This window comes from Phallusia mammillata, chromosome 2, assembly GCF_965637545.1.
Source record: "Phallusia mammillata chromosome 2, kaPhaMamm4.hap1.1, whole genome shotgun sequence".
NCBI lineage: Eukaryota > Metazoa > Chordata > Ascidiacea > Phlebobranchia > Ascidiidae > Phallusia > Phallusia mammillata.
The window spans coordinates 21,154,061-21,181,732 of NC_137253.1; the positions used below are offsets into that span (position 1 = coordinate 21,154,061).

General features: G+C 40.0%; 3 protein-coding genes and 1 long non-coding RNA gene across 5 annotated transcripts; 3 read left to right on the plus strand and 1 right to left on the minus strand.

Annotated features, from left to right (window-relative positions):
- The first annotated feature begins 1,612 nt into the window (after positions 1-1,612).
- On the plus strand, positions 1,613-12,193 carry LOC145212343 (somatomedin-B and thrombospondin type-1 domain-containing protein-like). Its single transcript, XM_080080445.1, has 5 exons — positions 1,613-2,000; positions 8,159-8,338; positions 9,276-9,372; positions 10,274-10,410; positions 10,901-12,193. Exons 1-5 carry the CDS (start codon positions 1,763-1,765, stop codon positions 11,035-11,037), a joined length of 789 nt encoding a protein of 262 aa, XP_079936571.1. The 5' UTR covers positions 1,613-1,762; the 3' UTR covers positions 11,038-12,193.
- On the minus strand, positions 11,624-26,509 carry LOC145212340 (uncharacterized). Of its 2 annotated transcripts, XM_080080438.1 has the most exons (11): positions 26,058-26,508; positions 25,590-25,714; positions 24,717-24,850; positions 24,481-24,646; positions 23,832-24,005; positions 23,620-23,717; positions 23,197-23,411; positions 22,755-22,876; positions 21,852-21,954; positions 13,245-13,363; positions 11,624-12,499 (listed from the first exon to the last, which is right to left on the minus strand). In XM_080080438.1, exons 1-11 carry the CDS (start codon positions 26,428-26,430, stop codon positions 12,377-12,379), a joined length of 1,752 nt encoding a protein of 583 aa, XP_079936564.1. In that variant the 5' UTR covers positions 26,431-26,508; the 3' UTR covers positions 11,624-12,376. The 2 variants fall into 2 exon arrangements, with proteins under 2 accessions (XP_079936564.1, XP_079936565.1); XM_080080439.1 differs by lacking the exons at positions 11,624-12,499; positions 13,245-13,363 and adding an exon at positions 21,196-21,285 and having other exon boundaries at positions 26,058-26,509.
- Positions 14,082-17,552, plus strand: LOC145212341 (uncharacterized). The gene is made up of 8 exons (XM_080080441.1): positions 14,082-14,470; positions 14,535-14,652; positions 14,748-14,902; positions 15,169-15,296; positions 15,358-15,438; positions 15,745-16,002; positions 16,139-16,304; positions 16,707-17,552. Exons 1-8 carry the CDS (start codon positions 14,392-14,394, stop codon positions 17,222-17,224), a joined length of 1,503 nt encoding a protein of 500 aa, XP_079936567.1. The 5' UTR covers positions 14,082-14,391; the 3' UTR covers positions 17,225-17,552.
- Positions 22,350-24,354, plus strand: LOC145212344 (uncharacterized). Its single transcript, XR_013856674.1, has 2 exons — positions 22,350-22,590; positions 22,790-24,354. It is a non-coding gene; the product is annotated as an uncharacterized LOC145212344 (long non-coding RNA).
- Positions 26,510-27,672: the final 1,163 nt, after the last annotated feature.

Sequence of the window (27,672 nt, forward strand, 5' to 3'; positions counted from 1 at the left end):
TTAAGCAACTTTGATGAGTCTCCGAAAACGCCACAGATACAATGACCCGTGCTTATTCAGTGCTGTAAACAGTACAGTGTTTCCATGAGAATGCACCTTTAACTTTAGACTACAAAATGGTATATTTAGTTTGCGACCACGTCAGAATTGGGCTAAACGTGCTTGGAACAGAGATAGTTGTAGTATTCTTACTATTGGACTGTTCTAAACGGGCCTGAAATTGGAGCCCGAACCCGAAAGTACAAGCGCAAAACCCGGCCCGAATTCGAATCGTTTTTTGAAAACTCGTTTATAGGCCCGAAAGTTTGATTGACATGCCTATACATTGAAGTCTCAGGAAAGACCAAGACAATAAACGCAATAGACAATTGGTCTTGGACAAGGCGTTTTAGGGCTGTTTGACACAAGGTCAGTTCCAGCAACTGGCTACTTACCTATAGTGTAAAATATACGCACAAATATGATTCAACACATAGAGCACATTTAAGAACCTAATCGTTACCATAATGATCACATAGGCAAATAGGTTTTGATAAATATATGTTGCCTGTTAAAAAACATATTTATCTCTCTTAATGGATATATTTGCGAAATTGCGCAAAGCTTTACGTTTCAAAATTCATTTCAGTTGAGAATAACAAGTTTACCTACACAGTTCCTAAATAAACTATCTCCCAAACCACATGAGACTGTTTTGTCAGGCTACACAATGAAACATACCTTTCCATCGTTGTATGTAAACTTTTAGGGGATAAGAATCATAATCTTATCGGTCGCCATGAAAATCTTCCGATTATCGTGCATTTATTTTCGTTTCGGGTTTAAGCGAGAACGAATATTTTAGCAGCGTTAAGCCTGTCACTAATGTACATCCCCCACATGGGCGAGTTCGCCTACAATGTTGATGTTATTTAAATAGTTGATACGGGTGGACGCCACGAAAAACCCGGCGGTAAAAGGAGGGCAACAAAAACGTAAGCTTACCGATATGTTTCCAACCGCGAACGTGAGGATTGCGAAGCGCCGTCAGGGCAAATACGGAGAAGCTTGAAGACCGGTATTGCCTTTTTCGTCCTGATCGAGAACCTTCATGATCGCCTGAAGTGAGGATCAATACGCAGTCTTTGCGAGAGAAGAGTAGGCGAAGCACGTTTGTGAATATTAGATTACACGTTTACAAGCAAATTTTCGACAGGAACACCTTTATATTGCTTTTTAAATGTCATAACCAATAGGATCGTGTATTTTTTCGGTTATAAGAAAATTTGTTTTTACTGAGGGAACAAGCATAAAACCTAATAACAGTCGAAGCTTAAGTTGGCGTCGGATAGTTTGGCGCTTTTTAAATCATTTAGTTGCCGAAACTTTAGCGGTTAGAAAAAGTTGAGCGTAGAAAATTGTTTTTTTAAATAATTCATATGAGCCTGGCCTCGAGGTTTGTGTTTGTGCGGAAGCAAGGGCACAACGAGCAACTCTTAAGTAAAGCAAACATCGGATGTTTGTAAATGGTAAACCTGCACCTCAAATATTTGCGTGGTCACCATCTCCAGGCGCTTGTCACTTTATATACAGAAAAAATGCAACGCTAAGTCAATCAAGTCAAAATCAAGAAGTTAAATAAATTGTGATGATTTTGTTTTTAGAACGGTTTCTGTATTGTAGTAAAAATAAGTAATCTCAAGAGTTGAGATAAAGCAGTGTGGGAGAGGAGGTCGTGAAAAGTTGACTGGCAATTGCTGACACGAAAATAAATTGAAAGACAATGGCTCATTTTGAACATTGGTATTTGATGGTCCTTGCCTTGATCGTGGGAATTTTTCTGCCCGCTGAGACCGACGCTGGCTGCACCGAACTCGGACGATGCTGCACCGGGCAAAATGCCGACTGCCGATACGTGTATCCTTCTGGCAGACATTCGTCGCGAGCATGCTACTGTGATGACTTCTGTCGAAAATCGGGAGACTGCTGCAGTGATTATAAAGAGCGCTGCCTAAACGAAGGTAAGTGCTCTATTCAAAGTAGATGTAAGCCGCTTGAAAAGGCGCAACCCCGTTTGACAGCGGAAAAGCTTTGTAAGGCGGCGCTACTTTCAACGTACATCGTTCGTAACACCGTTTAACAGGTAATCCGAGAGCCGGAACCGGTTTCGCACTAAAGCGGCAAAATCCGAATGCTGCCGAAGTGGCGAGACGCCGGTGATTTTAATACGTCGCCACACGACTGTGCGCATCCAACGACCATTGCAATGATGTCAATCGTGAGTTCAATTTGGAAGACGTTTAGCTTCGAGTTCCCCCTAGGGATCGGCTCAGGGAAGCCTGAGGGCACGAGGCTGGTATGGGCCACAAAATTCCTTTCCATTTGCGCATTACATTTTGCCAAGGCCCAAGAGTACAAAGTGGAGTCGGTCATCGGCGTGACCGGAAAACGGAACAAGGGTTTAAAATTACGATCTAAGGACGAAGCGCTCACAGCAGCATAACCCTCTTGGGAATTTTCAATATGGTGGTAACTTAGGCTAAAACTCTTCACACAAAAACACAGTAGGTGAGCAATATTAATTTTTGAGATGTGATTGACTTTAAGCAGTTTTTTGCCTGCTCGCTTTCTTACTCAACAGTAATAAAGGTTTTGGAAGAATTAAGGGAGAAACATATGTTAATTACGCGACCGTGGGCTGAGCATTATCTCCGCCACCTCACTTGTGTATTCGCGGATATTGACCGTATAATCGCCTTTACTGTAATTGGTGAACAACTGCAAACATTGCGCGTCCAGCCACCGGCAAATAATACAAAGGGATTACATGGGAAGTTTGCTGACTTCACACTGTGCTTCTATTGTTGACCTCTTGCTGCCGCTTTGAGAAAAACAAAGTAATTGAGAGGGGTTGGCATGCGCCATTGCACTGTAAGTTAATCAGTAACTCGAAATCGCCCACTTCAAACGCTTGAAAACAAAACCTTTGACCATTGAGGTATGAGAAATGAGGATTTATGACCAGGCAGTTTGATTTGTCTGTATTTGTTAGTGTGTTTTCCACGTTTAACAAAAGGTTAAACCGGGTTGGTGCCTGTCATTCTTAATATTTGAAACTCATGTGACTCCGTTTAAAGTTCACATCAATGTCATTGTTGAAAATCCGTAACTCAGTTTTGCATTCAAGTGTTTCCCACGCTTAGAGGCAGCGCGTTATTTTGTGAATGTTTAGTGATTTTTTTTAACTGTAAATCATATCCATCCGCTTTTGAATTTCACAACCGCCCCGCATTAAACCGTCTCTTTGGTTGCTGTGGTGAACGAGGTTTCCATGGGGATTTGCTTGTCGTCGCCAAAGTAATACGTGATCAGCTGTTGTGACGCAGTGACTATTTCCGTCGGGCCGCAATCCTCTATTAGGCAGTCGACAAATTCTCCCAAATCGCTTTCTCAGCCGTCCATAAACCCGAACCCAAAACACAATACAATACACGTACAACCCTGCAGTATACAACCTTGCACATCCGCAAAGGAAATGAATGCTTCACCCAAGACACGACTTTAATTACCTGAAAATAATTGCAACCAGGAGCATGAACCGATCAATCATCCTTGCGCAGTGTTTTGTCAAAACGCATCCAGTGACCCCACCTTTGTCGCAAAGCAGCGTTTGATTTCGCTTTCGTTTGTTTATGGATCAATTAGAGGCAACCGAACACGGCCGTTAGAAGCCACATGTTTCAACACCTCGTCGTACAATGACCTGCGCAGTCTCAAATCCGCCTGTCCAATTGTTTACAGCAACGCTTTCGCTCGAATCGGTCGAGTATACGTCGGCACCAAGCCCTCGCCTCGATGGATTGCTGTAAAATACAACAAGACGAGTTTTCTGTCTAACCAATTGGTGGACTTATTTTGTAGCGGCCTGTCACATTTTATGTCCCGCCAATAAAACCTGCTTTTATCACCACGGACTATCCAATATGAGTGGACGCACATGCGGGTGTAGCAAGTGCTGATCGACAGTTTATTCCCATCTGCCAGCACAGCTTTTACATGGGTCTTGTGGCGCCTCAACAAAGCTATATACGACGCGAAGAAAGTAAGATTTGCATAGAGCCACTAATCACAAACTGTTGCTTCAATGTATTTATGGCACAGACATGTTTTGTTCAAGTCATTTGACAAATAGGGCTAACAACTAAACTTACAACAAATGAACGCAATGAACGCTAAGCTGTTCAAAATGCATTGTCTCAAAACGATAACCCCAATACATGTTTGCGTGATCAAATTGTGGCTTATAGTCGTCGTATGTTGTATTTTTCAATCCCGCGGGAAAACAACACCATCAATACCTGACTTGTTTACTTTTAAATCAAAACAAAAAAAATCGCAAGCGGCTCAACCGTATAGAGCACGTGTGACCGTGAAACACTGTTTGCCTTATAAGGAGATTCACGGTCGAAGCTGTGACGCACGGCAAGGCGCTTTTGGTAATAACAAGTGCTCTACCTTCCAACGGCCGTGACGTCAGCATACGCATTTGCACAGAAAAGTGAATAGCTAGAAAAACGGTTATATGAGGGCAAAAACAACCCTTTCGTGTTGTAAGAACAGGAAGCTTTCTTACCTGGTTCAGTCAGACGCTTTGTACACCTTTAGAAACAAACGTATATTGATGGATCGTTTTCGGGAGGACAACAAATATCTCTACGCAGTGCAATGATAACAGCGGTCACTACCATGTTGGGTATCTCGTTAGCTCACTATACAGCTTTCAAACAATTGCTGGTGCTTTCACAATAAACACCTGGCCTTATCAGATCGTCTTGCGGCTAATCCGGCATTGAGATAAATTTAGACGCTTACACGTGGTTTAAACGGGTCAAGGCGCACGGTTTAGGTTTTTCATGTCGCAGCAGAGATCTATTTTCATGCTTTACGTCTTGCAGGTGTTTTTGCTCCGGGTATCGTTTCATACATGTAATCTTCTCAGCGTGATGTTACCCATTGTTTCAACGTGCCCGCGCGTTGCGTCGGCATTACAGAAGCGTCATTATGCCGTAAATAGCTGATCGCCTCAACGGTAAGAGTGTCCAGCACTTGTGAATGATGGGCGTGACCAAAACGCCGGTGGAAGACAACACCGATTCAGATCGTGTACAAACATGAGCTGTGACGGCGAAACGAAGCTGACGAAATCATTTTGACGCGTTCGGGACTGTTTTGCACCTTCAAATCGTTACTATCTCGCTTTTCAAAACAAACGTCGATGTTGTTTTTGAGCCTGGGTTCGATTCGAGCATCACAAAAAACTGTACGCGTGTTCTTAAAACTCGGAGCTTGTTCGCCGCCACTCCCCCGGCCGTGTTCGCGATATAAAATTGCATCTCGTCCGCTGCCGTGGAAATTGGTTTCCGGTGCCTTCGCCGAAAGACGTCCCCCTCAATTGCCAAACTTACATCCGACGGCGCGCGCGGGCGAAGGCCTGATCGGGCCCGAACAAACAAGCAAGTCGTAACTCTGTTGCCCAAAGCGGAGGTGGCATTTGCGTTTGGTCACTTCTGTGATGACTTTACGGCGTTGTGCGAGCGGCATATCACAAAGCAAAGTTGAGTGGGCTACCACAATGAACCGCAGAGAGCGAGCGTGACATTTTCTTTGCTGGGGTAACGATTGTTTGAGCTTAAACCGCGCCGCAATCCGATTGCACGACATTCCGTGTTTAAACCGAGTAATTTTGGTCTGGGGTATTGCTTGACCCGGAATTTATTACGTGACCTTTGCAAAGAAAAATTGTAGCCCGTAATTCCAAAAACCTCAAACTGTTGCAATTTTAATGTTTCAACAAATTACAAGGTGCCCGAAACTACATGTCCAATTCAGCCATGTTGACATCGCCTCAAAACACAAATTGGGTCCCACGTGATTTGGGAGTAGTGTAGAACAATAAAGTGCGGCAGTTCAATCGTAAACTACCAACGATTTTTTGATATCGCTATGATGTAATGCAAAAAGATGTCGTAATGGGACGTTAACTGCGCGGTCGAGGCCACTCGATTCACAGAGGACACCAATGTAATTTGTAACCGCACAGAGCATTCTGGCTTATACCTCCACTTGCAGATGTCTTAAACTGACACAATATCAGGCAGGTTGTCGTAGCGTTGGATCGTCGATCTTAATTACGCTGTGAAGTAAAATTTGTTGCCGATCAATCAGAACAATAGACATAAATTACTTATCTTGCTATTTTTAGATGTTGGTTAATCTGCCCACCATGGTGGCCCACACATTTCACATGTGAATTCAAGAACGATTCGGTAATCCGTAAGCTGGCTTTTGCAAAAATGCACCATTCATGATAGCTTTCTTCTTCGGCCAGTTCGCAGCATTCAGCTGCTTCTTAGTTGACCCCGGATTTCTTTGCGATGTTTGATGTTAGCGCTCTCGCCTGGCATGGCAAATACGCGTCGCATTGTCACATTCTCTGGTATAGGTTTGCGTGTTGCAGGGTAAATGTCATTCCCTATCGTCGAACAAGATGAAAAGTTCATGTGTAACAACGACCGCGACGTGTGCTGTTGACGCCGTATTTTAAGGTTTTATGTCCCTCTGTCATTGTAAAATATCCACACGCAACCTTGCTATTAAGTAATACATATGTTAAGGGGGAAATAAGTAAACATTTCGATGGGGATCTGTACACTTAAACTTTGAGTGCATTCGGTCAATGTGCCTTTACAACTATGGTAAAACTTCATTATCACAACATACGTCTCTCGCGTTTAGTTCACTATCGGAAATTTTTGTCGTTTAATCTGCGTACAAAGTGTGAGGTCCCGCAGTTCGCTCTTACAGCAAGTCACTCACACTAAATTGACTAACCGACAAAAGCGCGTTGACCCGTTCAAATTTTCGACGTATATAATCGATTTACTCGGTTCGCTAGTTGGGAATTCAAAACCATAACTCTCAAAACCATGAAGTTAAAACCGACTTATGACTTTCACGCATATTCCTCTAGCTACTTTAATGAGTGTAGATCAAAAGAAGTCTCCGAAAACGTTGACTGACTCCGCAATCTTTTGAGGGTGCGTTCCTATTCACATAAGGTCCAGTTGTTGTCACAGGACTGTCCAGTGTGACATCAATCGCTTGGAGTACGTTCTTTACGTCAGCAAGTGTGTTCGCAGGTGGGGCCGTTCCCGCTTAAGAAGAGCTTTTCCCTTCCCTTTAAACGCAAGCACTATTTTACAGCCGACGAAGTTCCCACACGTATACCGCAGGCACAAATCGCCTCATCTTTTTAAGAGGACGTCGGCTGAATTAACTTCGGCTTTTATTGTGTACATAAGCGAATTTGCGAGATTTAACGCCGACAGTAGCCGGTAACTGACGAATGCGTGTTTTCTTTTCCTAACCTGCGTTAGTCGGATCGTGGTGGTTTTCTAAAGCAGCCAGGTAGGTGGTCCTCGCAAGCAAAAAACGATTACAGAAGATGTATTGCGGCCAGCTTAAGCTAGAGACGATTACTAATCTCCAAAGTCTTCATACACGATTAGCAGATTGGCTTGTTTGTTAGTAAACATGAGAACAGACGCGATCTGGCCAAGAAGACAAATTGGGCGGCTGGTCGGGCCTGAAAGCTCATGAAAATCGCGTCAATCGTCTCGACCGTCTACCTCACGATCTCCGGGTTACGCAAAACTGTCAATACGCTTCTTATTGCGATGCTGTACATTTCTAAGAGTATTGCAAATGAACCAATTACATGTATTTTCCACAAAACTTTATTTCGTGTGTGTTTCTTATTAGCATATTTGATTCCGTAACACACCAAGTGTGACTTGAAATCTTCAGAAGTCTAATGTTGCTGCACATACCCCAGCCTATATCCTTCCCAAGGGTGTTGGAAGCTATATGTCACCATTTACACACAAATACCCGTGAACGTGTGTAATTCTCAGGGGACGCCATTGCGTATAAGCGTATTACAAATACTCGTTACTCTAATAACAAAATACCCTCAACAACCCTCTGACCAAGCACCTGTATATAGACAACTTTATGCACCACCTATACCCTACGGAGCTAGTTTCAATTTATTTGCTTGTGTGCCACCACTAATCGGTTATATGCATCATTTAACTCATCCGAACGTTATGTTGTGCAGCTCAAGACTGTATTATGACATACTGGAGTCATTGGAGCCATTGCACGGCCCGCTGTGGCCGGGGGATCCGTGAAAGACGACGCCAGATCCACATTCCGGCGTCAGGGGGAGGCGAACCTTGCGGAAAGCGGCGTCAGACACGGGCATGTTACCATAACGACGCCAGATGTAGAAACAGTGGTGAGTAATGTTGGTTATGTGTGGAATGTATGTCGAAATTATTTCGATTTATGATGTTGAAACAACTAGCTTGCGTTATGATGTAATCTATTTGTGATTCTTATCTTGGACCACATGTTAGATTGCGTGGGGTGTGTGGAATGTGGGAATTGCACCCTTAAACACATTTGGTAAAAAACAAAATCATATCTTAGTTCAGAGTATTCAAATACCAGCAAGACATTTGACAATGGAAGTTAGTTACCTATCTTTGTACCATAACAAACGAATTTTAAATCACTATTCCATATTGTTCCAAAAAATATATTCTTTATCAGTGACCAACCTACAAGAACGCAATGACTATTTATAGTGTCGGTAAAGTAAAACAAACGTGAACAATAGGCCTCAATTATTTCTACGAAACAGTACTCCTGTTGAGTACAGATCTCAACAAAGTTTCACACGTAGTTTCTCATGACTCCATTCGTTCGACCAGCGAAGCGCAAAAAGACAAACGATTTAGGTGTCTGCTAAGCCGAACCACAATTTCGCAACGCCGGTGCCTAAATACACTTGCCTGGAAAAACAGATAGAGATCTCAGACCGCGCCTACAATAGGCCTCTTTTCATCCTTTCTCGTCTTTGTAGATAAACGGTCTATAGTTCCTATTTAGAAGTGACGAGCTCTTAATACAGTATTTGTTTAGTGTTAAAAAGCCTGCTGTTTTATGGTGGACCAAATCACTCCCTTGTTTGTAAAATTTTAACGTATCAGTTTGGATTATGGCAAATTGCCGTAGGCTTTGCGTTTCGGGAAATTGCGATACTTTTCCACCATATCTTTTTCCTCATATCATACTTCGTTGACCAGTATTCTTGGAAATACAAACGGTTGCAACCAGCTTGTGTGATCGCGTAATGCCACCATGACCGAAATTGTTTCTCATTTTTTTAGAAATAGCCCAGATCCTACCAGCCTATTTGAATCGAAAAAGGAACATACCGGACAAATACGAACGACCGAGTGAAGTGAAAAAAGTGCGAAGAAACAGGTATGGCCTCCCCCATAATACTACCGTTTGGCAGCAATCCAACACTTTTGCTAATCCCTGTGAAGTGGTCACAGCCCACAAAGCTGGGCAACAAGTCATCGATGGGTTTTTACAAAATTTGAAACGATCCTAATACGTCCGCTACGCCCGCTCTGTAAATATTGACATTTAGAACATATCGCGCTTTGAATCCGAGGTCGGGTCGAGAGATGTTATCAAGCTCGTATGTTAACGTATCTCCATCGATAATGGCCCGCCGATGCGTTTTGTTCGAGAGTTGAAACGCAAGGCACTTGCCCGTGAGTTTTAATGTGAAAAGTTCACGGTCACCTGAAGCTTCAAACAAATTCGCTTGTGTTTGCAAACAGGCCATCCTTTGACCGTTTTCATTTGCGCCCTATCTCCATTTCCGATAAAATTACAAGGCCCACAAGGATTGTATTGCTGGCGATCAGATTTTGCTCCCAATTATACTCTTACGTCAAACTTTTCTTTACATCAGGCTATTTTCATGGGGTTGGGCTAAAAGTTAATTTTTCCGCATGACAGTCAAAACTGCATGTTTAATGGTGTTTGTTGTCATTTAAATGTTTACCCGAAAAAAAAAGAACTAGAAGTATGAAATATAAGCTTAGTATTGAAGCAATATTCTCGATTTTCAACTTATCAGTTTGTGCGTATAAAAACGCAAATCAACTTTATCACTTTCATAGCGGAAATAGGTTGACAACTTATATTGCAAACATGATAAAACGCATGTGATGTGTTTCATTTTATTTGTCGTGTGAAACTTTATTTCCCAACAGACCGCGATCAGTTTCAAGCACAAAATTACTCATTGTACTTACCTTCTGTCTTCACAATCCTGAGTGTTTTTGACATTTCCTGTTCTTTTCTACAGTTACTGCGTTCATTACCGGATAGTATCAATCGCTTGGTCTTGTCGCTATGCCTCGCCGTATCATGTTCTTAAAGTTGGTTCCGAAGTTTGCGCTGAATGCCACAACACAGCGATGGACAAAAAGGGATACTGCAAAGGTACGTCAATTGACTTCTTATTGCTGTGAATTGAAACCTTCGCCAGTCTAATCTTGAGAAGAACACCGAAGCATTGGTGAAGAGACATGCTTGTTCGAAGTCAAATTCGAAAATGATCAGATGAAACAAAAGATTTCTTATCGATTGCCAACCTAATCGTTTGATTTAAGCGAAGTATTGTTCCAGTCCTATAGTCTTATATCCACGAGTCTGTTATCTAAAGCTTTTTATATGGCCATCGATTTAGAATTGAACAGTCAGCCGCGCATACAACGTTCGCACCCACAAAACTGCGTTATTTGTGATTTGAGGAAATATAGATAACGAGAAATTCCTAATACTGTATAACAATTTTGTTTTGTATTTGCACTATTTGTCGCATCGATTATATTTTTTCATTCAAAATGTCACATCTCCTGTGGACGTCGAATACATTTATAAAAGCCAGCATAAACAATCTAGTTGATTTGTATTGCAATATGTTTTTAAGGATCTCACACTGGTGTACGAAGTCGCTGGATGGCGCTAGTGGGTCGTCCTTGTCACGGAACATGGAAAAGCGAGGGCGAAATAGAGAAAGACTGCAAGTGTGGCGAACAACACGGAAAGGACTTCATATTTATCTGATGTTTATTCATATACTTGTTGTATGGCATTATAAATTCGTACTTTTCTTGAAGTCCACCCATGTACCCCTTTTTTTCATTTGTGTGTGTTTCGCGAAAGGTTTAAATTTAAACTATAAACCAGCATTAAACGGTCCGAGTTTATGGTATGATAAAGTAGATGGAAATAGTATGGCAGATAATTTGTTATGTCGAAGTAAGTTGATACCGGAAACTAAAGCAAAATTGCAAGCTGGGGCACTAGTCGTCAATTTTGCAGTCATTTGTAGATCTTATAGTGCGGTTGCTTGTATCATCACCAGACGTTTTTGCCTGGCCTAGATTGAAATTCATTTTTGTGTGTTTTATGTTCACCCAACGTTGTGTGCATGATACCGTTCTCTTTAGATATGTCATTACTTTGCGTGAACAGTCCAACTTTGCTCTTCTACTTCGCCTGCTACCTCTGTACGTTTGCCGCCTCTGCGTCATAAAAATAATCAACATTATCGGATCATGTGCTGGCACGGTTCGTTGTTCTCATTTGCTTGCTCTTATTAGCAAAAACACTAACATGCTCTAGCTATTAACTCGTATGCTTGTGTATAAGGTTTACCATTTCTTGCAGTTTATTTGTTGTTTTAGTTTAGTTTGGTACTTAAATTTGGATCATTGCCGTCTGTAAATATGTTATTTTGTTAGAATCATATTCTTAAGCCTTGAAGAGCAAGCATGACTGCTCGGCACGTTTCGAATCGGCACTGACCATTTTTGTACTCGCAAATAAGAAGAAAGATATAATGGAATTCAGTCATTTTAAATTTCATTTTGGGGCCCAGATTCTCTAACTTCGAACACACATTTACGCATATCTTATCTTATTCTTTTCGTGTGTATATTCTATCGTTTTGCATTATTACTATGTTGTCAGCATACGTTTTTTCTCATTATTTGATAGAATGCTACACAGCCACATGTATACAAAATTACACGATCTAGGCGATTATTGTACGACATGTAAAAATATACACTACACATGAAATGATTAGCTGTATTGACGAATTTCAAAGAAGCAATATTTGGACAAAGTTTTTCTTTTGATGTTATAGCAATTTGCAAGGACCTTCATTGCAACATCATGTGTCATATTAAAGCATTCAATAAACTTAAACACATTACAGGGTGTTGCTGTTTTATTGAAAATTGTCTAAAAGATCGAATACATCAGCGAAAACATGAAAAAAGTTTAAATCACTTCGCGAAATAAACATTGTAATTAGAAAAACAGTAATTGTGATTGGCAACTTATTGCTAGAAATTATAGTAAAAATTGTTTATGTATCTTAAAATGTAGAGATTTATTACAGCTTGTATATTTCATCAAATAAGTCTACGAGAAAGTCATCGATAATTCCATTACTCGGTACTTTAGACAACATCCCGTATATGGCTGCGTTTCCTTCCTTGGAGTTTGTACCGTTTGTCTAAAATCAAATAAAGTTTTAACACACCTAGTGGTATCATAAGCTTAAAGTTTTATCCGCATCGAGGCGCTGTTTGCAAATTATTCCAAACAGTACATTAAGCGAGTAATCATAGGGCAGGAACTTGGCCGAATGGTCCTGCGCGCCTGACTCAAATGCAGACATAAAAATCCTTGATCAGGATTCGTCCCCGGGAGTGTTCTGGGTTCGAGCCTCGTGAAAAAAAGCGAGTAATTAAATGTAGATTTTGAACAACTTGTCTAGGTACTGGCAAAAAAACGTGACATCAGGTACGATTACAATCCTCTACACTTTTATTTGGAATGTAAGGTACCAGGGGCCACGTTATGTTTTGGTTTCAAAATATGTTTAATATTTTTTAAAAAGCTATAAAGGTCCGTTTTGTAGACTTCTGCTCTGAATAAGGCAATGATAAAAAATTCCACAACGTGTTCCACCATTAGAGCGACCGATAATTGTCAAAAGAAAGCTTACACTTTAAACAACTACTCATCATTGCTTAAATCAAGCGTACGGTGACACTCCAATAACATAGGCTAGTTTACCAGTTTGCAAATCAGGTGATGAAGTGATTCACAAACTTGTTTATAGTTGAGCTTTGTAAATCATGAAACACAATTAAAATAAGTTTACAATCACGCAGCGGAAACTGATTTAACAGTCCGAGGCGTCGTCGCAAACAAATTTGATTACAAACAAAGCGTTACATGCGTAAGCTACGTACCTTGACGAAATCAACGGCGTCTTTTAAATCGACCAACCAATTATCAGCACTCTTCACGTGACCAGGAAGAATTGTGCAGTGAACTGAATCCGGGTTCCTTTGTACTTCCATTTTCCATCCTTTAACAATAAGTTATTGGAGATTAAATTCGTGACCCTGACGCGGTTTTGATTTAAACATCAGATTTGGAACCTATACATTTACCAAGGTACAAATTTGTAAAATACATCTTTATTGTGAGCTTTGCGAAACCAGATGTGTGTTAGTCACAAACAAAAACACACATTAACTGGTACAAAAATGTCCTGCAACAATAGTCTTGTGTTTTTTTTATCTAAGCTTTTTGCATTGCATTGTAGCTGTTAGATGTCTGTAAAAGACATGAAAGGGCTATTACAAAACTTGCACTGTTCCTTGCAAGATTGCAGCACTACAAGTGGGAAATTTATACAAAGCTTTATTAAGTCTTAAAACATTTTAGACAAATTTGAATAAATTAACTGTCAATGAACCATCCAAATCAAACAATCGCACTTCAGATGCCACCAACCTTGGCAGCTTTATAAAATATACGAGACCCAGATTATTTGTGAATTATTTTTATCAAGTCGCAATGTTTGTAGAAATACAAACTTGGACCATACACTATAGGGTGTGAACGAGTTAACGCCAACAGGCGACTGAGCGGGTAAAATGGAAGATCGACAACCAGTCGCATTTGATGAATGATAATTAATTCCTCGCCGAACAACTGCATTGTAGTTGCCTGACAGCAGTTTGTGCAGCTCAAATGACAAGCGAACGTTCTCGAAAAACAAGCAACTAGCGCTGTTAATTAGGAAATTATGACCCGTGCAGCATCCTGTGCTGCCATTTACGCATTTTATGTGAGCAAACTATGGATGCAGCAGTGAAAACGCCCTGAAAATGATCGCCCAAACCCTAAGCATTGTCAGATGCCGAACTGCTGTTCAAGGGAGAAAGCAAAGTTACAACATTGAGCAGACAGACACACCTAAAGATTGAAACACCTAAGCATTGTATTGGAGATAGGGAAGGCAGAGTTTTGTTGAGTGGTAACGATACGCCTTTAAAAGCTGGTGAACGTACATATTGAAAGGCTGTTAAGATTATATGTTACCAGAACATGCAGGCAACACGGACCAGTCAAATTTGTCTGGTGATAGTCTTGCTCTGTTTGCAAGTGTGTAAAGTCCAAAGTACAGGTGAGTTAAAGTCTTGTTTATAGTATACGATTCTGCCAACTTTTTTTTGTGTGTAAATCGTCAGGAGAGCACAACACAGATTCGTCAAGTGTTTGGATCGACTCGGTCATGCTACGTCATATCCTGCGCTGGAAGGCAAACAACGGTTCCCTTTACATCGCCGACTGGAAGGAGGTGTACGGGTACGACCGATTACTAGTTGTTCTTTGTACACAAGCTACCGCACGAAAGCTTGTTGAACACGTTCGTCTTGATCTGAATCTTCCCATTTTGACAGAAACGAATGGAAATCGGTAAAAAACTGCACAAACATATCCTCTGCTTCCTGTGACGTCAGCAAGGCTCTCCAGGAATCCACACTGACTTATAATGTTCGACTGCGCACAAGTATACACGTCATCCAAACACTAACCTTCTGTCCCGAATTTGATAGTAAGTTGCTGGAAATTATGTTTTATTGGTAATGTAATGTACACGTCACAATATGCCAAGACTTGCGGTATGAGCAGTCAGCTGATATTTATTGTGTTTCACGTTCGTTTAGCGTTAAACGGTAAACTTGTTCACTGATTGTACATCATGAGCACAATAAAATCCGGAAATAACGCTGTAACAATGTCAATAGGTCATATGACGAGTGACTTGGCAACTCAACAACATATTGTTTGCAACATGTTTTTTAACACTTCTATATTTAGCTCAACTGTTGGCTCCCGAATACACTGCTGTGCGCAAGGGTGGGGGTATTTTTGTCCGACCCACCACACCTTACAACTTGGGTACCGGAAAACCCCTCAGAGAGGAATTAATGACTGTGGTTTATCAGGTAAAATGTCAAAAATTTCACAAGAAAAGCAATGTAATATATCCACGAATTTATTTTTCAGATAAAATTTTGGCCAAAGGAAAGCGAATCTGACTATAATATCAGCGAAGCTTCTCTAGCACACACTGAAGCACATTTTAAGGTATAATAACTTGTTTTTTTGTAAAGAAAGTACATAGTATACGATACGTAGATATGAATAAAGTATTTCAACAAACCTAATGGCTTGAGCATTCGGTTTTACAAATAGATATATTCCTAATTAAACTTTTACACAGCAGTTTATTTTTAATTTCCTTGCGGTCAAAACCAGTTTTTCTGTAAAAATACCTTTTTGCCTTTTTTCACGCAATATCATTTTTAAAGCAAACTCAATTTGAGCATTTTGTACATTATGGTAATCATGATTGATTTTGTTGTTATCTAACTACCACTCGGTTGTTTGCAGGTGGCAGATCAGCGTCATGCATATTGCGTCACTTTGCGCCTGTATGACAAACAATCATCCCATAACAAAACATCGGGGCAAAGTGCTTGGGGAAGGGTACAATGTCTCGAAGGAAAAGAAAAACCTACACAAGGTTTCTCACACTTGGTGGCGATAGCAGTCGTTTTATCAACACTTCTACTTGTTTCACTCACTGTTTTCGCTTCATATCGAATTTGGAAAATAAGAAGGAAATTTAAGAACCGGGATAAAACGTTTGTAAGTTTGCTAGTCATGATTTGAAGAATTTAATTAAAAATCAGTATAAGTTGTCTTCGTATACCTTTCATTTACACGTTATATTACGGGGTAAACTACTATGTTTCTGCATGTGATAATCTTTGTACGTCGTTAGTTTCTTAAGCTGGACAAGATTTTCGCAACCGATGTCGACATCGAAACAAGAGATTTTGAAATGACAACAATTACCGATGATCAAATAAAATACAACACTACGTCACATAACACCACTCAGATGCTAACAAACATCAGTTCTCCCTTAATGCCCGACCGACCTGCAGGTTGTTTTTGATTTTAAATAGTTTTTCAAAAGTTTAATGACACGTAATGGATATCACGGTTAAACAAACTGTCACTTTTAATGTCTATTTGAGGCATTACGATTCTTATTTGTTCTAATGAAATGTAGGTTTTGCCTGCAAAAACATAAATTGGCAAAAAAATAACCTTTAACGTTTATTTTGCATCGATAGCTTTTTGCCGAACTAACAATATAGCTCAAGGTGCAACATGGTCTCAATTATCACACACAAAAACCGCTAGTTTTGAGAAAACGAAATTGGAGCTAGATAAAAGCTTTAGACTCAGTTTTTTTTAACCAGTAGGCTACATTTATATCATATTTATATCATGTTTTGGGACCCAAGAACAGCTTGAGTAAAACTCCGCAAATGTATAATTAGGCACTGAAGGATATCGCGGTAATACACCAGAAGAAGAGCGTTATGAGAGGGAACGCCGCGCGCATCTTGAACATATCGCCAACCTGCGACGGTATCGCGTTGAGAGTCGAGGGTACCACAGCGCATCATCGCAATATACAGCAAATTGCAGCAGCCAATACATCAGTTTCGACGAATCCGAGTATCTGCCGGCTGAATTATTGTTCACAGAATCCGGCAATGCAAATCAATTTCCAGGGAACTTCGCTCGCCGATCCAGTTTCAGCGGTTTTTGCGATACGACCGAAAACGAAAGCAGCGACTTCGGCCAAAGGCACAGCCGAATCCCGAAGTACGTCACCAGCGAGGGTGTTGGATTTTCGGATATGTCGAGTTCAATTCGTTACTCGGTCAGCGAGGAATCATTCGGAAACGGGAGAGAGCGATTCGGAGTGTTTCCCGGTTTAAACCCAACATATTCTTCCGACAACAACCGAAGCATCCCGGATTTAGTGTTCGAAGGCAAAGTCTTATTTTAGGCTTTGATTTTGTATTATCGCATGAATACCCACTGTATAGTATTAACACCTGTCGCGGCTTTTTAAGGTTGCGCTTTTCTTACAATACAAAATGGTAAAAGCCATAACAATAAACAGAATGAAACTGGTAAGATTTAAATCTTTTACAACAAGTCTCCAACCACCAAAAGTGGAAATAACTTTATGTAAGCTGTTAAAAAGAGTTTGTGTTTGCAATTTTGTTCGTTCCGCAAAGGTTGTAAAATAAGTGTAAAGTTCACAAATTGTCGCTTCGTGGTTCAAATTATGAATATGTAATGTATGACAATACATTTTATGTTACCATGTTTGTGAAAACAGCTGTTTATTTTAGTAAAGCTGTAAATACACTTGAAAAAGTAGTTGAGTCAGATACATAACTGCCAGAGAGCTTGTGCATGATATGCATCAATGCATACGTTTAGAATGCATTGTATAGTGCAGAGGTTTGGTTATTTGTTGCTAACATATAACCATTCAGTTATACAGTAATGTTGTTTATTTCGATACAAAATATCATACAAACCACAGCAGCAACTAACGTCGGAACTTTTGTGTACACAACTTTTCAGTTCAACAAAGCACATACTTTTGCATAGCGATAAATCGAAAACAACCTCAGCAGTTAACGCATATTTACATGCTTTTTCCACGATGCAAGGTTTTTACTCGCATGGCCACGTGATCCCAGCAGCATCGCAATCAACCAATCCGGAGTCAGGAGAATGGGGAGCTGTGACGTAGTCGGGGAAACACCCGTTTTCCTCGGACACTGTTTCGAGAAGAGTGAGAACGGGCCTCGATTTGTTGTGTTGCGGTTTAGCGGCTTTCACTTGCAAGGAAGGCAGTTTGATATCAAGTGACTGGTGGATGACAAGAGGTTGCAAGTTGTGTGGAAGCTTCTCTTCACGATTTTTGCGGTTTTGGTTTGCCGTTTCCGTTGTTAGCGGTTTCGAGACGTCAAATGCGGTCACGTTTTCATTTTCGGCATGTTCGGCTTTCTCAAATCGGAACGAACGGTCCTGACTCATTACCGTCGCCTGAGGAAATAACAACTTTTTGGCTTGCCAGTGTTTACCGGGACTTTTCTTCGTTGTTGTTTGTTTGCAATGATAAATTTTGGCAGTCATTTAGTAAACGTGACCCGGATGTAACGAAAGGTGAAATATTCTCCACCCAAGCAGTCTCATAAGAGACATTTAACACAATATTTTAATCACAACAATTGCGCTACTTTTTATGATACGTTTGAGAAAACTCAATTCCGGATGACATTTTACGTATGGTATGAACCAAAACTTCCAAATATTATCAACTTAAATGGCTGCAAAACTGTATTATTTCCATTTAGCAAGCTTAAAGTTTAAAAACTGTAGTAAATCACTAACTCTTACCAGAGTGGGTGGAATTGTTTGTTCCTTTTTGGCGAACGTCTTCAGGCGAAATGCAAGAATAAAAACGGTAATCACCATGAACACAAATGCAAAGGCACCAAGAATGACAAGAACTATGTGAATTGTCACCGGGCTTGGGCCGCTGATTTCGTCATGTGTTTTTACTGCAGAAACAAAATTACCACTGTGTTGCAACAGATGTGTTTCAAACAATGATGCTTAATGACATTATGTTGTTCAGACTTGCAAATTACCATACAAAAATATTGTTGTTTTCGTCAACGCATTTATAACATAGGTCACAGTGTTGCAAATACGTTACATCAGTCATTCGTTCAAAAGAGTCACAAAAAAAAATTTAGATCCTCCTTTACAAATTACCCACAAGTCTTGCACAGGCCTTCTTTTGGGCACAAACCTTCGATACAAACGGGTCCAGTCCACCCAGCAGATCTAAACTGTATGCCGGAAAGCGACAGTCGAAAGCAATAGGGTTGAGTTTCACTCAGCCAAACATTGATTGATTGTATGGAGTCAGCTTCGCGAGTCAGCTCGTGAGCATTTGACGACGAACCGTTCTGCAGAAAACAAATGACAGTCACCATTCGTTGCTGCGCGATTACAATGCCGCGCCTGATGATGCAGACACAGAGGAGGCACGACATTAATGCTTTTGCAAAATGATCGTTTTCCGTTTAAGGTGAAAAAGTAAGAAACTTGTAGCCCTAAAAAACTTAAATCCACTAAAAATATTTCGGCAGCATGCACATTCAATAGTTCAAATAAACTATTTTGAATTATGTAAAAAGTTTTTTGAAGCTGCCACCATACCCGTGTCTAAACCACAAAAATTTGTACAAAATACCTTTCGGCGATTAGTTTGGTTTTTTTTTTAAAAAAAAGCATTATGAATCGATGCTACAATATGCTCCCAAAAATCGCTACCATTTTTACCTTTGGCCAGTATTGTACAGTGTACATGAGATAGTCTTCATTCAAAACATCGGACAGCAGTTCATTGGACCAGCGAACACGAAGCTGTTCAGTTATTTTTAGTTTTGCTGTTTGTTCGTCTGTTTCCACAGTAAAGTTGGGTGCTTGTAGAAAGCCTGCAAAAAGTACATAAAGCCTGATAAACAATGACCACATTCAGATGAAACAGAAAACGTTTTCTCAGAAAGCGGCCCATATAAATACGCAGTAACGCAGACATTAGTCTTAATCTAGCTCTTGATTAGTCTCATTTAACCCATCCCTTGCCTATTCCTATGTCACAGGATTAAGTTACTGTAACTCGAATTTGTGTAGGCGATTTTTTTCACACGCTAAAAGGGCTTGATAACCTTCTACTGGTTGGAAAATTCGAGAGCCATAAATTACGACTAGAGTTATTTATGACAAGTTGACGAACATGAGTGGAAAATTAGGAAACCCTATTAATGCCACTGATATGACTTCTTATAATTAGTGAGATCCTGGAGTTAAATGTGTGAAGTGAGCGCGGGCGAGATAATTAATTACTTTTTAGTTCAGTAATGTATTATAACGGTCTCCCACCGCAAAAATAGTTGAAACACAAAATCCAAATGTGTACTGCACATGTTCTTGTCAACGTTATAGGCACAATATTTCTGATAATTTTGATAACAGAAACAAAATACATACACTGGTAATGACTACCAAAAATGAAAACCCACAATATCTGGTAAGTTATTTGCATGTAACTGATGTACGTTCCAGGCGTTAACCACAAAACCGCTATAGCTTCGTTTGGTACAATTGTGTGTAACATATATGTAAAGCGCAGTTAATTTGCGTATAGAAAGCATATCCTCAAGACTGTGAGTGCCCTACCCATAATAATTTACGTAAAATCGAAAATCAGTTTTCTTACATTACCATGTTAAAAATGTCAATTTATTTCCTTTTTTTCGTTTTTTTACAAGTAATAAGTATTTGTGAAATGTTTACCGTCAATGTAAGGTGCAAAGTCGTCGGTCTTTGCCATTAGTGAAATGCTGCCGTTTGTCAACTTGCTCTGTACGGCGTAGTCGTTGGTTTCGAACGGAAACACTTCGACAGTTGACACGCGACAGGCACGAGTTTTGATGTTGTTGCATCCGGGTATAACTTTCCAACTGCAAACACAAAAGTGCCAGCGGTTTGCTACATGTGTTTTGCTACCATTCGGCAAGCTACATTGTCGACAATACAACAATGGTCTGCGTTTCCGGTTTTAATGCACTGTGTGTTATACCAGTAGTATTCACTGTTATACAAAGCTACGACATATTATATCGTTTGACTGCGGGCAATAAACAATGTAAGTGGAATAAGCTGATCACCAACCTCCATTTTACGGTGGTGCTGTTGTACACACGATGGTATACAGTGTAGTGAAGATCGTTGATATTTTCCAACTCATCCCATGTAAGATAGGGATCCAAGTTCACACATTGGATCCGTAATCCATTCGGAGCAGAGAGGACTAAAAGGCAAATTTAAAGATGTAACATTGCATAACGTTTCATAATATTGTTTAACTATAACGTACCTTGAAGTCCTTGACAAGCCACTCCAAATAACAAAGCCAAAGCGTAAACGATTTCTTGCTTCATATCTTCTCGGCGTGGAAGATGCTCCAAGTGTCTGTTTTCATCCAAAATATGTATCGGCCAGCCCTATATTTTATTGCTTCACAGAAAACTAATTGTGATATCCTACACAGGAAAAGCAGCTTTCGCTCTTATTCTTTCTAGCAGTCAGCAGTTGGGTTTTCGCGTCTGCACTGGCCCCTTGTCGCGTTAGTCGAAAACGTACAATAATTTGACGTTTCCCTAATGAAGCGCATTTCTGTAACGCGACCCGGCGAGATGAACGCCTGGCAAAACCCGTCGTTATACAATTGTCAGTTGCATTGCAAGCTCGCGCAGCAAAGGCGAAGCACGTTGAAACGCGTCACCCGTATTGTCACACCTGGGTACAAACAACACGCATATACCTTCAGCAAATTAAACGTCAGAGCGCGTTGAACCAATCGCACAGCTTGTTAAACCGACAAGCAAAACACCAAAATAGCCACTTTACCACTTATACCATTTGTACTTCGTGTGTAGGAAACATATTCCTAGCTGGTTACACGTAGCATCGTATTACACATGTATGCGGCTGCGTATGTAAAAACGCTGCGGCCGAGTCATTAACAGTAAGCAAACCTTTCTTTTCCATAATGTCTGAAATCGCGAAGATGCTGAGAGCAGCTTGATTTGAACCAAAACCGAAAGCCGTCATAAGCGGTGACCCAAACACTTTAAGACCCTGACAACGGAAGAAGAGCGTCAGTTACTCTTTAGCACAACCAAGCGAACCGTTTTTCAATTTATTTTTTACGCAAAAAATGTATATGCCAGTTGACCATCGTTTGAAAACGCAAAACATGTAAGTACGACGCAAGGTTTAAAAAGCAAAATATTTTAAAGTAAACCTTATTAGATTAAAATTATAACTGCAAGAGAACTTGTGTACATAAAATACATCTTGCAGACGTTTTAACAATCCCAACAGTGCAGGTTGTCAATTGTGCAGGGTTTTATAAACGCACTAAGGAAAAAAACGTAATGCAAGGTGTGTGCGATGACGTCACAGATAGCACACAGAACTGGCGATTAGACAGGTGGTGGTAACGAAAAGATAAGAACCGAGAGTCAGTTGTTAAAGGCGTGGACACTGTGTCGGGGTTGTGCTTTTATATTCAAAAATTTTGTGGAAACGTCTGCAATATGAATTCTATATCCTCAAGTTCTCTGCCAGTTATGTTTTTAATTAAGGTTATTAGTTTAGAATCAATCGATTGAAAGTATTTGACAGACAGCTCATACTTATCGACGATCGCTGTTTTTTATAACTCTAAATGTGGAAACAGGTTCCCAACGAAACAAAATCAGTCGATAAAAGGTAAGAATATGTATTTCGCCTTGTGGCATCGTCAGTTTTTTACTCAAACTCTGTTTCCATATTGTCTTATCAGATTAAACACTATATTATTTACCATACCAATACCCATTGAAAGCCAAAACAACACAGCTTCAAAAGTTGTCTGGCTTTGAGGGTATACACACCTCAATATTACGAATCCCTGCTTTCATCTTATTAGCAGTTTCCATCAATTTTCTTGCCATATCCATGTAACCATCTTGTCCCATAGCCCGCAGTGCTATCCATGCAGCAGCAAGATGACCTCCTGTTAAGATAAGTAGCGTATTTAGAAATTTTGGAATAATTTACTTTTAACTGCAAACATGCTAGTTTGTTCTTATTAATTGTTTCAATGGACTAAAATATTAGTCAACAGCTAAATTTGAACAGCAAATTAGTTTAAATGTGGTTATTCATTTCGTAACTTTGGGTTTTTATTACTTTGTGTTAGCATTAAAATAAACTAGGTTATAGCACTAACACTTTGCTTTTAGGCAAAAAATTCGAGCTTTAATCGAAAGTATTCAACCGCATAATGACAGTGATGTAATATATCGCTGTCTTGTGCGGATTGTGTGTACTGACCTGGTCTAGTGCCAGCCATAGTCGGAGAAGCAAAGAGACCTCCTGACCACCCAGAGTAGGCAAAGAATTGATGTTTTCGGATGCTGCTGTCCCGGTAACATACAACACTTGCCCCTTTGGTTGCATATCCATATTTGTGGAGATCAGCTGATATTGACGTCACACCCTCAACTCTAAAATCCCATTTCGGTATGTTGTGACCAAGTTTTTCTACCCTATAAAAATAGAACATTCGTCCCTAAAAAGTAAATTAATAAAACGAACTTGTTTTTTTCTATTCACGGACTTCTGACCTAGGGAGTAATAAAAAACTAGGGAGAAATAAAATAAGGCGAACGTTTTGGGGCTGAACGAAAAACAAAACAAATGCGAATCAAAGCACTGGTTACAACGTATGGCAAAATCATTGATAATTATATTTACCAAGGCAACATAAACCCTCCAAAACATCCGTCCACGTGGAATGGTAGCTTGTGGCGTAAGGCTATGTCAGATATTGCCTCAATAGGGTCGAGTATTGCCTACAGTTATAAAGAAACGAAAGTTTGTAATTTTAGTGCAGTTATAAATCAAGTAAAAAAGTCAAACAAAGTTTCATTGTAATTTAAATACGATTCAATGTAAAGTTTAAAAACCTGTGGATAAGCTGGGGCTGAAGCCAGTAACAAGATGGTGTTGGAGTCGATCATATTTTCATATTCCTTTGTATCACATGTGAGAGTCTCGGGGTCAACTTGGACATGTTTCATGGTCAAGTCAAAATAATGCGCAGCTTTTTCAAAGGCAGGATGAATGCTACTGGGTGCAACCTATGCAAACATTGTACGTCACTTATGTAGCTCATTAATTTAGGGGTTTTGTTTTAAAATGATAATATTTACAACTGCCTTGGTCTGACTTGTAAATTTAGGATACGTTATGCTTCAAATTTTGGTCACAATTTAGTACCTAAAGCATTTTTGTACACTTTATTTATCATCCTGGCAAAACCAGAAGGAGGTCAACATCAGTTACACCCGTTGAAAACCACTTAAATCACATAAAATATTGATAAAAAGCTGCGAAACAAGTGTGGGGTAAGAACGATAGATAAAACGGTGCAAAGCAGTGACGATGAGGAACGGATGTAACTGATGTGGCCCCTCATGTCACTGATGATGACATGAGCATTTCCCGAAACGTTTGAATAATAAAGCATGTCGCTTTTTACGTCTGTTTGGGCCGTTTTTTCGTCATTAAACAGCAGAACTTTTTTCAGGCAAAACGGCTTGAAAGTTAACTAACCACGGTAGGTTTCGTTATGTTGGGATTAAGACTCCGTGCTCGGTCTCTGTAAGTTTTCATTGCCATTAAAATGCTTTCCGTCCCTCCTGACGTCACACTGCCCACAACATTCCCATCTCCGTGTAACATGCTCGCTGTCATACCAACCACCTCATTCTCAAATCTCCTACACGAAAAATAGTTTTAGTAAGCTGTGTATAAATCTAATCAAGAGTGTAACAAAATATACAACGTACCTCAATGCAGGAAAAACCATTGGGTTTAAAGCGTTATCATGCATAAAAGCATCGAGGAATGCATGAATCATCTCCACACGTTCGTCATTTACACTATTTAACGTCAAATCTGTAAACATCTTGAATGCCTCTCTCTGCAAACAAAATAATTAAGAATATGTGCAATCATAGGCCCCGAGTTTTCCAAAAATTAAAGGTGGCTAACGTAAAATATGACGTCACTTTATGTGACGTCACTAATGAGTGCAATCACAAGAACTCAATACCCAATAAACTCTCCACAGAATGCAAAGTTCGTCATAATTTAGAAAAAAACGATATGTTTGAAATAATATTTAGTTGGCAATTGTAACAACATTTAAAATGTTTTATCAAGTTGTTGCTGCTTTATATCATGAGATAACCATTTATTATAATACATTCGCATTGTACACAATAATGACCAAACATTCACTGGCAGACAATTCTGTGTATGACGTCATAAACAAGGCATTATAACCTAAGCAGTGTTTTTTTAAGGTGTTTTGGGGGACCGAAACGGTCCGAAACGGTAGCGGTCACCCAAACCAAACCTTAAAAAAAAACCTGAACCTAAGCATGTTGCAGTTTTAAGCCATGTTTTGCGGTTATTTCGCCAATACGCTTGTTTAAAAGCATATTTGTTCCTAAATTTCTTCAAATTTTACCATATTTCGTACACGCCTCCGTGCTTTACAAAACCAAGGTGCCTACTCGGCGCCTCTGTGTAGTGTGTACAATGCACTTTGACGTACTATCTACGAGAAAGCATAAGCAACGGTGCCGGCCAAAAAAATTGGCAAGAAGGGGATTTGCGCCCATGATTCAAAGTAACTTGTAGAAATTTCATATTACCTGCAGGTTAAAACGCGGGCCTTCAGAAGTGTAGACATACGCAAAAAGACGTCCATTTTCCGACAAGTGTTTGTCCCCCGATTTAAAAGTTTCAAGTTCTTTACGCAAATCATTTACCGGTATTCCTACAAAAAAGGCAAAAACCCTTCATGTTTGGACATGTGTCACACCGGGCATAACAAAAGCAGAGGTGATGTAATAAGGTTGCAGTTGTTCCTGTTACATACAAAAGCTCACCGTCGAAATTTCGTATAGCTGTATATTGTTACACTCACTCATAATTCATGAGCACATAACTTGTAATGCCCAAATTTGAGGAGTGGCCTATTTCAACACAAGCTAAATAGGAGTGTATACCGATGGCAAACTTACCTACATTCATGATTAAACAGCTTGTGGTGTGCATAATGACGCAATACGAGTTGTATTTTCAAATAGCTTAACACTCATGCAAAACATTTGGCCTACCTTTCTCTGGAATAGAAATGACGTTTTTCGCTGTTCCAGGTTTCCTGTTGAACGCCTGTGAAACATAATCATCGACTTCTTTTCTAGTGAAAGCTTTGACAGCCCTATCTGCCCCAGGCATTAGCAGCAAAAAGTTGGCCACAGACTTTAAAACTCCTGTAATGCCCCGTTTCAGCAGCACATCAATGAGATGTACAGCTACCAACGAGGTCACTACATAAGAAATCCATTGAGTAAAATCTAATTCTGCCATGGTCCTTTTTACAGGCTTTAACTTGAAGTGACAACCTGAAACTCGCACAGGTGGACTGCTGCAGTAACCGACACGCCTGAACGATTTTACGATAGCTGATTTTTTTCGGAGGGTAAACATAAGTTCGTTAATGGACAACCGGTGTAGTTCGCGCCTGCCTATTGCTACAAATCATTTTGTCGTCAAATTATTCATTGATTTATGACACAGCTTAGTACTTAATGGCATGAAAAAAAAATTGCTTTAAACCATATGTTTTAGCCATGCCTTCAAACCACACATTCGAACAACAAGTTACACAAACTCTTCGATTCATAGTGATATGGAAAACGTACTTTATACTACGCCTCTAGGTCTAGTACAGCGCTCTTCAACCGGTGTGCACAAAATATGCATGGGATGCACCAGTACGAAAAGGTATACAAGGGTGCATTACAAACTTTTAAAGAATCTTTAATATTTGACTTTCTTTAATAAGATATTAGAAACAAGATGTAGGTTTCAACTTATATATAACCCAGGTAAACATTTTCAATGGTTTATCCCCGTGTCTAGTTGGATAGTGGCTGTGTTACATTTGGGTGAAGTTAGGATACCGAGTGTTGGTTTTTTCGCCGATGTTACATAGAAAATTCGCGAACATATGCTTGGAGTATGCAAGATGATATGCATAACGATTTTTCATATCGCTTTTTATCTCAGTTTACCTTTTAAGTAAACAGGGTGCATGAGTTCGTCACAACAACTTTAAGGGTTCACCGCACAAGGTTGAAGAGCACTGGTCTAGTTTAGTAGACCGACTTTTACCCTTAATCACAAATACATTCATTTAAGCTCCCATTTATGACGTCACTATTGTAATTTAGGTTGGTTGTTCTGTGTGCGAAGGCGGCAAAGTAAGTCCACTAACATCTGCATGATAAAAATGCAACATGTGTTTATGCTTGCTTACTTGTCGCTGAATAAAAAAAATGAGTTGAAGCTGATAGTTACAGTCTCTTTCAAGTCAAGGCAGCAGTTGATTGTCAAAATGCTTGACGAATTTATGTTGTGCTGCAAGCACTCTCTTTCCGTAAACACGCGTACTTGCTCAACAAGCGTGGAGTATTTGAAGGGCTTATCAGTGCGTGGCAAGTGGAATTCGAGGTTCGAGGGAACCATCAAGTGAAAGATTAAAAGAAGTATGTAACCGTCGTTCACACGCGAAGTGCGAAAAGTAACCTCCACAACATCTACCTTGGCCAGAAGCACAAGCAGGTTTGGAATTCGTTATCTAGGAAAGTTAAGCTGTACCTGGTGGATACTACGCTTTCGTTTAAGCGTTGCGAACCTCCGTGGTTGTTTTTGGTAGTCATGGCGACA